Below are 14,722 nucleotides of genomic sequence, written 5' to 3' on the forward strand. Positions count from 1 at the left end.
CCCAAACTCAGAAATCTGCCTCCCTCTGTCTCTGGTGTGCGGCACCACAGCCTGGAATGTCCACCCTGTATCACAGCGCCCACTGTAGCGCCTTACCTTGGCTTTCAGGTCAGCACACAGTTCCTGTTGCCGTTTCCTGTCCTTGGCCAGCATGCTCTCCATTTCGTGGGCTTCACAGGCCTCGAGCAGAGTCAGCGTGGCTTTCTGTATAAAGTCTTCCCTGCTCCTAATCCAGTTGTCTATCAGAATTCTTCTCTGCTCTCTAGTAAAGTGATACTGGTCACGGTATCTCTCGTGTTCTACCTACAAAGGTGACAGGAGGCCTTTATGAATGCTTCTCATTCTGAAACGGGCCTGTGATTTGTGTCATTGCTGTGAGATGGATAAGATGCATTATTATCAATGATTCTGAACAACTAGGAACAAACATCCTCCCCATAACCAGGAACGAGAGACAAGCTCCGTTTTTTTCAGAGACTGTGCCTAACTGGCAACTAATGATGTCACCTAATTGTCTAAGTCCTCCGTTCCCTCAGGTAGGATGGCAGCAGTCCAGGTGGTCCCTGCAATGGATCTTAATTCTAAATGGCAATGCTTAAACAAAAACCAATCTGTCCCCATATGTCTTTTAGGTCAATTTTGGCATTTTACATGATTACATTGTTTCAGTCAAATAAGACTTTGCTAAATGTATCTATTCATTTTAAATTTATGGGCATATTTGTGTTGCTTGCATGCATGCTTATGTGAGGGTGTTAGATCCCCTGGAACTGGAGTTACAGATAGTTGTTAACTGTCGTATCAATGCTGGGAACTGAACCTGGGTCCTTTGGAAAAACAGCCGTTTCTCTTAACCACTGAGCCATCTCTCCAGCCCCACAAAAATATTCTTCAAAGGCCACAATAATCTTGGAAAGGCACAGTTTTACTTGTAATCACTAAAGTGCTCAGCTGCTGGGATGCTTAAAAGTAATCTAGTGATAATGCCCTCTGGCCTCCTCTCCTGCCCTCCCTCTTGCTCCCCCATGAGGGACATGTGTTCTCACACTGGCAGCAGGTACTTCTTCCTAAGGTGAATAGTAACCTTGGGAAGTACAGAGTCCCAGGGAAGCAGGGGGAGCACAGGGGCTGAGAGAGGCTGGTCTGTCTAAAATCCCTGAAATGAGAGTCAATGCTAGAAGTCTTTACTAGTATAGCTCACGCCTCTGAATCTGACAAATTTTCTGATCCCTGAGTTGCCAGGCATTAGAAAATAAGCAAGAGAAGGTAATGCCAACATTAAAAACAATGCTTTAGGTGGAATTAATTAGGATCACGATAAAGTAGGCCACGGTCTCACTTTAACCAGAGAGAAAACACATTCTGTGAACTCCTTAGCTTTGTTCTAGAAAGCTAAAAATATACTTAACATTTGTCAAACATCAAGGAGAGGAAGCATGCACCATGCAAGAAATACATAGCAATCAATCTGGTGTAGAAAGTAAATGTAAAAATCTTTATCACATCAATAGTAATAAAATATAAAAATCTACAGAGTTACACTTGACAGCTAGCTGCTGAGGCAAACAGACCTAATAGGGAATAAAAAGAAACCTCTAATTTGATCAATTAAGAATTTTTAAAGCCCTATAACAAGTCACTTAAAGACCAGAATTAAATACTTACTACATGGGGTGGAGAGCGGACTGGGGCAGGCTAAGAAGGATGGGAGAGGATGACCACCATACTGTGTGGTCTTTACTTCAGTTTCTTCACCAGACATTAATGATAGCAATGGTATTTCACCCACTGTCATGTGTACTAAAGGACCTTCATGGGGCCCATGCAGAAGCACAACACTCGATATTTCATAGCACAGCTCATCTGAAAGTTCAATCTGCACATGTTTGTTACATGTGTGTGATAAGGTGAGTTACCACTGAGGTCATTGATAACATGATAACTTCTGGATTCTTGCTATTCTAGTCTTGCCTACTATAGAATGAAATAATAATTTCCCAATTTTCTCTAAGGTAACTTTCAGTCTACTTAGTCCTTGAAGTGAGGTTTGTGTTTGGAACCATGTGGGAATCGGGCAGAGCTGTGCTGCAGGCCCGTGACATTGCCCAGGGAAAATGCTGAGTTTTCCAGGCCTAGGACTGAAGTGAAACAGGCCCCTGTGGGTAGAAGGCAGGCATTCAAGTTTCGGGCAAGAACCAGGTATAGTAGAACCACCATAGAGGGCAGGTAAAAGATGGTGTGACCTCCAGGGATAAAATGGCTGTTCTGTATCTGGGAAAACATGGTAAAGGTCTCCAGGCAGGTGGGAACAGACTGGCCCAGGACTTCCTTCAGACTTAACGGGCTTCAAAACAATGACCCACGTGGCTTTGCAGCCTGTGACTGTGTCTTCTATAGTGGAGGAATAAAGAATTTTCAGAGCACTATTTAACAGACATATACTTGTCTTACTAATTAGGGACCTCTAAACACAGCAATCCACACTCATATAGACATGCATGTTCACCATTGGGATCACTCACCAAATGATGCCTGGACTTGTGAGGAAAATATCTTTGCAACATGTCCAAGTACAGAGCCCTTCTGCCAAGGAGATTTCCAGGATACTGGTCTAAGACGGCCTGGTAAATCCACTGCTCTTCCTCACTTAGTTGGAAGTTACTGGAAACAATAAAAATGTCACACACATAGGTGAACAATCATGGGACTTAAGGAACTTCAAACTGCTCAAGCTGTCAGCCAGTGACTATCGTGGTAGAAAATGAGGCGTTTGAAAAAAAGACAAGATCTCGCTGTGCTCTTCAACCTGGTCTCAAGTTACCCTCCAGCTTCATCTTGGGGGCAGAGACCATGGGGATCAACCAACGTGATCAGCTGAGCTCAGTTATTCCTTAATGTTAGCCACCTGTCAGCCACCGAGTGCTCGTTCCATAGTCCCAAGCCCATGTCCAGTGGGTTCTTTCAGTCCTTGCTTTGATCTTGCCAGAGTTCCAGGAATAATTCAAAGATGTTGGTGAGACACGATATTCTTTTAATATTTACTCTATCTTGCCTATAGCAAGATTTTAAAAGCCATCATCAGTGAATGGAGTAGATAAACACTGGGACATACTTATTAGGGATAAAGATCAAAAAGATAATATTTTTCTTATTCAACAATGCTCCCATTTCTATGCTGGAGACAAACACAAATGTAGACGGATGAACATTTTATACAAAGGAAAATAAAGACAGATTGAGAGGGGCATTTATTTGTGCTTTGAGCCGCCCGGCAAGTCAAATAATCCTTTACTTTATTCTCTTTACCTCATGCCTTGTGGATAAGACTACAGATTGGATTGGTAGTGAGAAAACAAACTATGACGCTACATTTCTAACAACCAAATAACTAATTGGGGTTTTTATTTTGCGCATGCGTGCACGCAGGAGGTTATAGGACATCTTACTGAAGTTGGTTCTCTCCTACTATTTAGATTTCAGGGGTTGAAATGAAAATTGTGAGGCCGGAGGAAGCACCTTTATGTGAAGTCACTTGTAAACAAATCCTGTAAGCTGCCCTGGTCACGTGTCCACCCTGCGCCAACGCACCTAGTCCCATCCCACTTTCCCTAGGAATAGTATGGTTCGCATTCGGCATGAAGTATTAGCAAAGTCCTGTGCAAAGTGAAAAAGTTGCATTGTCAATTTGAACTCTCGACTGAATTAATGCCTCTTTATATTCTGATTTTATTTGCATGTTATTATTATTCCTGCTAAGTAAATTAGTATAATCAAATACCGGTGCAATCAGAGGGAAGTATTAATAGTAACGAATATTTCTTTGATCCAAGACCATCACCATTGTTTATTCCTGTGGTATCAATGATCTTACACATTAAAGTATGCAATTCAGTATTTTTCAGTTCCTTTCGACCTCTGAAATATATTTGACATTTTAAACAAAATAAAATACCCTTTAAGTGAGTGGAACTAATGGGATTCCACCATCCTCAGATAAGGTTACCTAGTTCTTTCAGTACACTAATAGGGAGTATTGGAAAAATACCTTTCAAAAGAGAAAATTTTTCCATACCTGCCATATAAAGGAAGAAAAGGGGGGTGGGATGTGGTCTACGAAGAGAAAACTATTCAGTATGTCATAATAATCCAATGCAGGGGAAATATTAAAATGAATTCATTCATGAATACACCGAGTGTTTTGGTTCCAACTGGATGGGTTCTGTATGTGCAGACAGCCAAAGGCTTCTGCAAATAAAACATTTCAAGTAGGAAAATTAACCTAGAAGAAAAGCTTGCCTGCGTGCACTTGGCATTTAAAATGCCCTCAGGTTGTCAAGGACAATGTCTCAGGTCCTCTCTCAAGGGCCATTTTCATTCACGGTAATGTGGATGCATTTTAACGGCAGTTAGCAGGAGAAATTCTTCAATATCATCCCACAAGCAATTGAAGAACAGAATGAAGGCCCATGTCCTTGTTAATGTTTTAAGCTATTTCAAAAATCAAAGGGCCTTGAACACAGTCGAATTTCCACCCTTATCTGATTCATATGTATGTGGGGCGTTCTGCAGAGGGGAAAAGGACAGAACCTAGGCCCAGTGAGTTGCTGTCCTTTTAAACCCTTATTTGTCCTTTAAGTAGTGGCTGTTTCTTAGGGGGATCCCTGCCACCAAGCCGTCAGGAGTCTTGGCTGACGACTTGAAGAGACCCTTCTCTTCTATGGAAAAATTTCCTGGGCCATGGCAGAAGCATCTCACTCTGAGGTTCCCTCACACTGTTTCCAAGGCCGATTACAAATAGCAGCTGACTGGTAGACATGGCTAGCCCAATCAGATCCCTCCAAGGAGGTCAGTCCTGGTACCAATCTGACTCAATTGACACCAACATCAGCCTCCACCCAATGCCCTTTTGTCTAGGCATTCTCCCCTTTCCCTCTATTCTGTGGCCTTCACACGCCTTCTTAGAGCATCCCCCGTAATAGTTCTTCAGCCCTCGCAAGCCTTAGAGCATCTGCTAATAGTTCTGTTGTTGTACAAAACTATCTTTTGTTTCTATAGAACTCGTCCTAACGTAATCCACAAGCAATCTTACCCATAATTTTCAAACAGCTTAAATGGTTTGATAAATGGAGAAGTTCTTTTAGACAAATTACTTTGATGGCTTTGCCTACCGAATAGTAGTGCAAGACTGTAGCTGTCCACAATGTGCAAATAGCAAACATTTTACTGAAATGCTTTTTAAATGCAAGCACGCACTAAGCTGTGCACACTGTTATAAATAAGTATAGCAGCAGAAGAAATTGTGGCATTTGATTCATTTTTATAAATTGCATGAATGTATTAATTAGTTGCTATTTTAATGGCATTAAAAGCCACTTAAATGTATGTGATGACCATAAAATATTTAAAGCAGACATTCAAACTAAGTAAGCCCTATACAGTGATGACATCCATTTTGACCTTGCCGTTGTTTCGAGAAGCTTCACATCTCAACTATCTTTCTATATTTACCAAAATTAAACAAGTTGTAAACCACTTCTCTAGTATATGAAAAGAAAAATTAAAAAACGTGCTGAAAGGAGATGGAATGTTAAATATCATAATATTAACATTTCTAGAATATTTATAGCAGTTTCCAGTGGGCTTAAGTCTTAAGGCAAATAACCACACAATAATCACAGCATAACCACTAGATTGCTATGTGAGAGGGAAGGGAGAAGATTCATTACTGCACACAGACCTACACATGCGTGTGCACATACACACATGCACAACACACACGCACACACACGCACACACACACAGAGCTGGCACAGTAAAGTCCAAAAGGAGTGAGTGTTCAAGCAGAGCAGTTTCCTCATGACACCAAAGCAGCCATTTCTTAGAAAGCTTTCAGCTTCTAAAATATAAAATTACATTCAACATATGCATGTTTCTAAACTAAAACCTGGATATATACATCTTGATCAAACCTCCATTTTTTCTTATTATAGAAGCATGCATGTAAAATAACAGACTGAGTTAGCGTTTACCTGCCAAAGTCCTTATTCTAGTTAACCACTTCCCAGGTGATTGTGATATCAAAACATGCTTGGTTACATGGCCAATTGAAAAAAGAGTCCCTTATCTATTGTCTGAAGTCAAAAGTAGTTTAATATTTAAATGTTCCTAAAGAAAACATTAAAAATCACCCTAAAGTTTTATAATTAGAAACGTCTCACAGAGGTGCTCAAAGGCTCGGTAGTTATGAGCACTGGGAAGGAGCCAGCTTTGATTCCCAGCATGCACATGTCTGCTCACGACCATTTGTAGCTCTAATTCCCTGAGATTTGAGGCCCTCTTCTGGCCTCTGTGGGCACTGGGCATGTAAATGCAGGCAAAATGCCCATACATGTAAGTATAAATTGATTAACTAAAAAAAATACCTTAGGCAAAAATATTTGTTAGCGATTGGCCATTTCTTTTTTATTGGTCTACCCAAATTTTATAACTAGAAGTGTTTTGCAACTTTTGTCTTCATTAGAGCAAGCCCAGACTTCCCAGTTTAAGTGTTTAGCCAGCATTCCTGACACGTCCAGACCTCAGCGTGCAGAGAGTAAGACATGTGACATTCAGCCTCTGACATTCATTCTCCTCTGCCTCCAAACACTGAAGTCCACACACATCGTTTCAGTATGACTTTCTAAATGGTGAGGAAAAACAGGTCATTCATAAGACAGAGAGCACTAAGCTGGGGAAGTTCAGTTTAGCCCTGGTTGAATTCTATCAAATCGCGTGTGTTTGAGTCATTCCACAGACTATGTTGACTCACTACTCACTAAGCTGCTGCTTCTCATCATGGTGAAGACCTCTGATACCGACACCTCCTTGACTCAGTATCAGCATGAAGCAACACACTTGGGCCCACTAACGAGGTGGCAAAAACTGAGGTGCCTGCAGATATTGCCAATGCTGAGAAGAACGGTAGAAGTTACACAGACACTATAGAAAGTAACCAACTAAAACCAACCCCAGTGCAGCCTGTCTGATCATCACCCCAGAAACATCATCGGGAAAAAGATTTACCACCAGCGTTACCCTGCATGCCTGGGAGAAGCAACTGGTCAAATGCACAAATGCTAACATAGGGACACAGAAATACAAAACAACAAGGTGACACGCATGGTATCTCCAAGACCACGATGGCTCACTAGCAAGAGACATGAGGGAACTGCCTGACAAAGAATTCAAAATGTAGACAATTCGACAAATGACAAAAGTAATTTATAATATGGATATGACACTTGGCAAAGAGTTAGCTTAAGAAAGAACCAGTCGAGAAGGAAAATGCCGCAATGAAATCTACACTTTGTATGCTAATTACAGAAATAAATAAAAAAGAGTAATTGTATAAGGTAATATATTTGCTAATAAGCTATATTGTACTCCACAATGTGTATGCATGTATATATATCAACGCCAAGGCCAGAAGTAACTGGTGAGGACAGGTTTATTTGGCTGCTGGATTCCATACCAGAATCCATCCACGAGGAAAGTAAGGACAGCAAGTCATTGCAGGAAGCATGGAGGAAAGCTGCTCATTGGCTCACTCCCTGGCTTCTGCCCCTAGCTTTCTCAAAGCTCAGAGCCACCTGCTGACAATGGGCTGGGCCCTCCTTTGTCAATTAGCAGTTAAGAAAATGACTCACAGGCTTGCAGAGACAATCTTTCAGGTGATGTTCCCTCTTTGAGGAGACTCTGAGGAGGTCAAGCTGACAGCTAAGGCTCAGTACTACACCTACCAAAGCTGACAGACATTCTATCCTTTGCCGAGCCGTAGATGAAACTGGAGGGTATTGAGTAAAATTGGTAAAACACGGGGAGACCAACACTTCTGGATGTCATTTATATATGAAAAGTGAGGGTTTGTCTCCTGTAAACAGAGAGAACAGAGCCAGGGAGGGTATACGAAAGGGAAGCCTAGAAAGAGGATGATCAACGCTTGTAAGGATGAATTGGTAGAGAAAAAGATGTTTTAATTTTCTAGAGCACCATGGGGAAGTGATGATTGGCAAGAAATAACCAAATATTTCAAATTGCTAGGAGAGAGGATTGTATTGCTCCACACTCAGGAGAGGAATAAAGGTGGAGAGTGATAGAAATGCCAAGTGCCAGGGTGTGTGTGTGTGTGTGTGTGTGTGAATTAATGTTTCATACTGCAAAAAGAGGTACAAATGTTACATGTCAGTTAAAAATGAATGGGGTTTGGTTTGCTCACTGGTTTTGTTTCGTCTTTTAATCAGGTATAGGCAGTAAGGATGCTAACTATAAAACCTTGCATAAGGTCTAGAGATCTGACTCAGAGGCTAACTATTGCAGAGGACCCAAGTTAGGTTCTGTGTGCCCACATCAGGTTAATAACAGCCCCAAATCCAGGGGATTGCCCTCCCTCTTCTAGCCTCCTTAAACACCTACACTCATGTGCACCCGCACACATAGGCACAGATAAAAATATTAAGACCAAATCTTGTTTTAAGGACTGTTGAATTAAAGACATAACAGATGCTACTTTTACATTTTATAAATACTAATATGCAAATAAATAACTTTCAGTGAAGTAAACTCAAAGACAACTTTTTGTGGCATGGTGCATAAAACCTAGACCCTAGGGCTGGAGAGATGGCTCAGCGGTTAAGAGCATGTGATGCTCTTGCAAAGGACATGAGTTCAGGTTCAAGCACCCATATCAAGCAGTTCACAATTGCCTATAACTCCAGCTCCAGGGTATCTGAAGCCCTATTCTGTCCTCCACAGGCATGAAATAACACACACACACACACACACACACACACACACACACACACACACAGGTATGCATGCACACAGTCTCATGTGTGTCCATATAAGTAAAACATGTTTAAATCTTTTTTTTTTTTCCTTCGGAGCTGGGGACCGAACCCAGGGCCTTGTGCATGCTAGGCAAGCGCTCTACCGCTGAGCTAAATCCCCAACCCATGTTTAAATCTTTTAAAAAAACGACATTCGTGATCTTTAGATACGATGCATCCTGCTATAGGCAAAATAATTAAAACAAATATTGTATTCTTGCAACACGCCCAAAGCTAGTTTAATAATTGCTAACTGTGTTTTCTGGTATGAGCAAACATTAAGTTATAAACTAGCAATTTTCATGAAAATTTTCTTTAAAAAAAAAAGCTACTAAATCTATATGACAAACAGAAAATTGTGTACAACTATCCTCCAACAGATGCAAATGTCAGCAGTGAGTGGCAATGTCCCCATGGACTGCACCAAGGGAAGTGGGGGTGGAAGTGGCCAATGTTGGCTCCCTGGATTGGCTAACGAATGGGACTAAGCAAACCCTTGAAGAACAAAGAACTGTGCTGCTTTCTTGGAACTTCTCCCTCTATTGATCACTTTTGGCACACGACCAACAGAGGTCCACATGCGGAGCTTGACCTGGTCATGCTCAGGAACTGAACCTTCCCAACAGTTCTGGGAGAACACTTTCTGGACAAAATGCCTAGTGGGGGTTCAACTGTAATGTCTTAACTTGTGGCTTCATTTGTCAGTGAACCTATGTCATCTCCGTTTTGCTATTTCCCTGTTTTCCAATCACTGTGTTCATCGGGTGGAGACACATGCACAGGCATCTGTTTGTTTAAACTTTTATGACACCATGTTGTCGTCTGGCACTGATTGGTCCCCGTTCATCCTTAATAGCAATGGAGTATACAGTTTGCTTTGGCACAAGGGAAAATGTGTGTGTTTCTCTTTTTACTGAAGGATGCTGATAGAGGTGCACTGTGTTGGTGAACATGGGAACACAAGGAATACTCATGAACAGGACCCTGGCTATGTGACCTCAGGACAGAAATATGTAAGGCCTTATCACTAAGTCTAGTGATGAATCAAATAGTGAAATATGTTGTAATTTGTGCTGGGCTTGGTGGTACCAGACTAAGACTCCAGCACCTGGGATGTAGGGGATCAGGAGTTCACGTGAGTTCAGGAGTTTGAGGTCACCCTAGTACAAAGAGTCTGTCTTAAAACAAACAAAAAGAAAGGGAGTGGAAGAAGAGAGAAGGGGAGTGAAGAGGAGGGGAGAGGAAAGAAACCTAAAAGGAGAAGGAAAAAATATATAACTTGGGTTGATTTTTTAGAAGGAAATATAACAATATTCTTAACACTTAACAGTATTCTTTGACTCAGAATCTCCATTTCTAAAATCCAACTGAAGAGAATAATCAGTTATTCAAAACACAGTGACAAGGCAGCCATTTCAAAGTTTCTAAAAGAACATCAAAATGTAGAATACCTACTACTCAAAAGTGAGAAATTGGTTGAATTTACATGATATAGTCACACATTATCCTACTATTTATTCATCTAATAAAATGCATGTGCAAGGATATTTACTGGGTGACTCAAAACAGAGGAAAAACTCTGTAAATAAACACCACTAGACAGAAAAATAGCAACAGGTGGGATTCAAAAAGTGAATGTGCATATAGAGTTCTCCTTTCCATAAACGAAAGTTTTACTCTAAGATCTCTCTTGGATTCAGATTAACTTCATTTCTTTTCTGTACCTATCTCTATGTTTAAATTCTTCTGTAATGTAACTACTCCTGAATTCAGAGACAAATAAACAAACTGAAATATTCACAGAATGCCAAAAACGATATCTTGAATGGCGCTATCAAAATACAATAAACTGAAATAATTAAGTTGAAAAACATGATCCTAGATCACTGGCTATTCATGAGAGCTCCCTGTTAAACAGCAGGCAGGCAGATTCAGATCTCAGAATATTAATTATGAGGCAACAGTACAAAATTTAATATACCTATCAACAATAAATTATAAATTACCTGTTATCTTGCTGTAGTCATCTACATATTGACTTAAGATCTGACACAACTAAATGGACCATCACACAATTATGCCTCGTCTATATGATTAATTCATCTAAATGTAAGGAAATTAAAGCTGCAATCTCTTTGGAGTCTAAAAGATGCAATTAAATTCGCCTTCGTGTTCTTAATGACACACAGGCCTAATCCACCACAGCAGAATCCAAAGTGTTTGCCAGCATGATGAATGAAGAGTGAGGCTCCATTGTAGTCAGATTGTTTTTATAGTATGTTTTAGTAAATTGGACCATCCTTTAAAGCTGTGCTATCCAAAATGCTAGCCACCAGGCTCATGTGTGTGGCTTGACGTGTCCGTGTTAACACGATCTGCATTATGAGTATTCCTCACAAACAATATGAAAAAGGAGTGTATATAACGACTTATCAGTAATTCTCAAATATTTGTTGCATGTTGCAATTACAATATTTTAGAAACATTAACTACAATATATTTGAAATTTATCAACTTTTTTCTTTTAACTTTTTAATACAACTGGTTAAAAATTTTAATTACATATGTGGCTCACGTATTTTCATTAAACATCTCTGATCTAGGATTCAAAATGGTTGACCAGCTTCCTGGCATGTGTAAATAGCTTTCTTATTTAGATGGACAGAAAGGACCTCATCTATTGAATTACTAAGGGCTCAAAACTAGGGAAATTGCCTTCCTTTCTCTGAACAGCAGTCATTGAATTTATAAAACAACTTTCTTTGTCCCTTTGTTTCTCCTATCCCTTGAGACATAGTCTGGCTATATGGTCCAGGCAGGTCTCAAGTTCATAGTTCTTCCATTTCAGTGCTCCCAAGAGACAAACTTACAAATGGGTGTCTTATCTGACAAAACACAGCTATTAAAATGAGATAAACCAAGGATTAAGGTCATATCACGGAATAGGTACTCATTACCTATCAATGATCTATTGAACTTCTAACTTAAAATTCTAAACCTGTGATTTGCCTTATAAAATAAGAACCAAATATGTGGACATGTTTATAATTTCACTCCCTGGGGTGACTGTGGTTATTGTTTATTTGATTGACTGGGTTTTGAGTCTTTTTGCTATGTTTGTACAGATGTATATGTCACACTCTAAGAAACACCAAGAGAATTTACATTATATAACCTACTTTGTGACCTGCTTTGTACTTACATAATGCATATCACAGCTATTTGTGTCATTAAAAATCCCTATGGATTAGAATTAGTGTAGCAATGTGCTGAATGGACAGCATACCAGATGTCGCTGCTGCCTGATGCTTGGCTGTTTAGGTAACGTCTTAGCTTGCTTTCTACTGCTGTGGTAAGCATCATGGCCAAAAGCCACTTGGTGAAGAAAAAGTTTATTTCCTCTTACAATTTACAGACTATCCTAAAGGGAAGCCAAAGGACCTGGAGGCAAGAACAGATAGAGACTCCATGGAGGAGTTCTGCTTACTCAGTAGGTTTGCTCTCCATAGTGTGGTCAACCTGCTTTCTTACAGAACCCAGGAATACCCCACTAAGGGGTGGCACTACCCGCAATGAGGTGGGCAATCCCGCATCCATCATTGATAACAATAAAATATGCCCCATAGACATGCCCACAAGCCAATGTGATGGTGGCAATTCCTCAATTACGGTTGCTTTCCAATGATGATGTTTGCTTGTGCCGAGTCCACAAAACACTGACCGACACACGCAGTCTTGAAGATTTTGCTACCAGTGGGAAAAGAAAAACTAGTATTGAATATGCTTGAAATCAAATATTTATTTTACTTTAAAGGATTTTTTCTTTCGTTATTATTTCTTGTGAGACAACTATTATCCCCCCAACATAAAGATTGTGTGTGTGCATGCTTGCCCATATGTGTATGCGGAGACTAGCGGTTGACATTGGAAGCTAACCACTCTTCATCTTATATTTTGAGCCAAGGTTCCTTGTAGGGAGGCGGGCAGTAAAAGGTACCCTGATTCCTGGTCGAGACAGTTTGAATTCTGGGGAGACCCTAAAAGGGGTGTCAGGTTCATTCTCAGTCTCCCAGATCAGGGCCTCACTAGCTGCAGCCCCCCCACAAACCCCTGTAGAGAGGTTTGAGACAGACCAGTCACGTAGAGCAATGCCCCAAGCCCCTCTTCCACAAGTGAGGATGGAGGACAGGTTGCATAGGCCCAAGACAGATCAGTCACAGAGGACAACACCCCAAACTCTTCCTCCACAGGTGAGGACTTGACCACAGGTCACATAGGTTCAGTCATAGAAACAAGACCATGCCCCCAAATATGTAGATGAGATCTGACCCATCCAAAAGAAACTATTTAACTATTGTTTAAAATTAAAGGTGTGCAGGAATTATTCCATCGTCTGAGAGCTTCTGTTATAAGAGCTGTTGCTGCTTGAGGAAGAGATCACTCTTGCTCTCCTGAAATCACTGCCTGAAGCTCCCCTGCACCTCACCTCCCCACCCCCCTTTGCTGGCTAGTCAGTCCCCTGCTGGCTCAGCCCTACTGGAACAACTCAAGAGGTGCAAAGGGGAAGGACCGACAGCTGGGGGCGGGGAAAGCTGTTCCCCTCCCTGCCTAGTTTCTCTTCCCTATAACCAAATCCATACACCTGCCTGGGTGAGAAATCTCCATGGAAGAGCACCCCAGGCGCCAGAGCCCTACAGTTCCTTACTGCTCTTGGAGCTTACCAGGTGTTTAAGCTGGCACTAGGCTCTAGGAATCATCCAGTCTCTATCTGCCCAGTGCGAGGATTTCAGATGTGTGACCACACTTGCCTTTTTATGTGGTTGCTCGGGACCTGAGCTTAGATGCCCACGATTGTCTTTTATAGTCACTTTACTGACTGAACCATGTTCCTGGCCCATAGGTAGCTGGTATCATCATGAGCTTTGACAAATATTACATGGCTTTGAGAAATGTCACATGACAATAATATGTAAATACCCACTTCCCTCATACTTGTTTTAGCCCTGGGTAACATTATTGTCTGTTTGGCCATTCTTACAAGCTAAGTATTTGAGTTTTGTTTTATTTTCCCTTTCTTTGATAAGTAGAGAGGGTCACACATTTCTGACTCATTTGTGTTAAGAATTACAACTGAGATGTTCTAGGCCACCGTGACATCTCATCCTCCAGCATCTGAATCACATGCTTTGAATCACCTGCCCCCACCCGAGTTCTGACAGTACTTAAATCGCCCTGTGCTGGTCCTAAGGCTCCTCTCCCTCCTGCTTCTCCCCCTCTCCCTCTCTTTGTTTTTTTCTTCCTCTCCCTAAAGTTTATCCCTTACTAGATTATCACAATGAGCATCAAATGCATTCCTTTATACCTATTTTAAATAAAATTAAAATATAAGAGAGTTGGGGGCTCAGTAGAAAAAACAGACCCTACTGTTCTCCTTGGCAGAAAAATTCTCAAATTGTCCACATTCATTCTCTTCTATCCTTATCCAAGCACTCATTCAAACCCACTCCAACTAGCCATTTACATCCTCTTTGCCAATGAAAATGGCTCCCAGCTATCTCCTTTTGAGCCAAACAGTTATTAGTCATTGGCATATGCAGCACTTTTTCAGTGGTTCGCCACCTCATTTACAAATAGTACAGACTACTTTTTCTTCATCTATCTTCTCTGTCTCTCTGCATCTATCTTTCATCTGTCCATCTATCATTTATCTATCTATATCTACCTATATCTATTTATTATCTATGGATCTATCATCTATCTAGTCATACATCTATTCATATATCTATTTATTATCTATTTGTCTGTTTGTCTGCCTGTCTTTCATTGCTTCCCCCTCTTTTCTCTGACACTGTCTTGCT

General features: G+C 40.9%; 1 protein-coding gene across 1 annotated transcript in view; it reads right to left on the reverse strand.

The window, feature by feature from the left end:
* Ccdc148 (coiled-coil domain containing 148) overlaps positions 1-14,722 on the reverse strand; it is a 183,808-nt gene that overhangs the window by 143,536 nt on the left and 25,550 nt on the right. The window contains exons 8-9 of the mRNA XM_032903324.1: positions 2,523-2,661; positions 97-303 (exon numbers count right to left, since the gene is read on the reverse strand). Coding sequence (XP_032759215.1) covers positions 97-303; positions 2,523-2,661 — 346 coding nt within the window. The remainder of the gene's footprint in view (positions 1-96; positions 304-2,522; positions 2,662-14,722) is intronic.

Source organism: Rattus rattus, chromosome 5 (genome assembly GCF_011064425.1).
Source record: "Rattus rattus isolate New Zealand chromosome 5, Rrattus_CSIRO_v1, whole genome shotgun sequence".
Classification (NCBI taxonomy): Eukaryota; Metazoa; Chordata; class Mammalia; order Rodentia; family Muridae; genus Rattus; species Rattus rattus.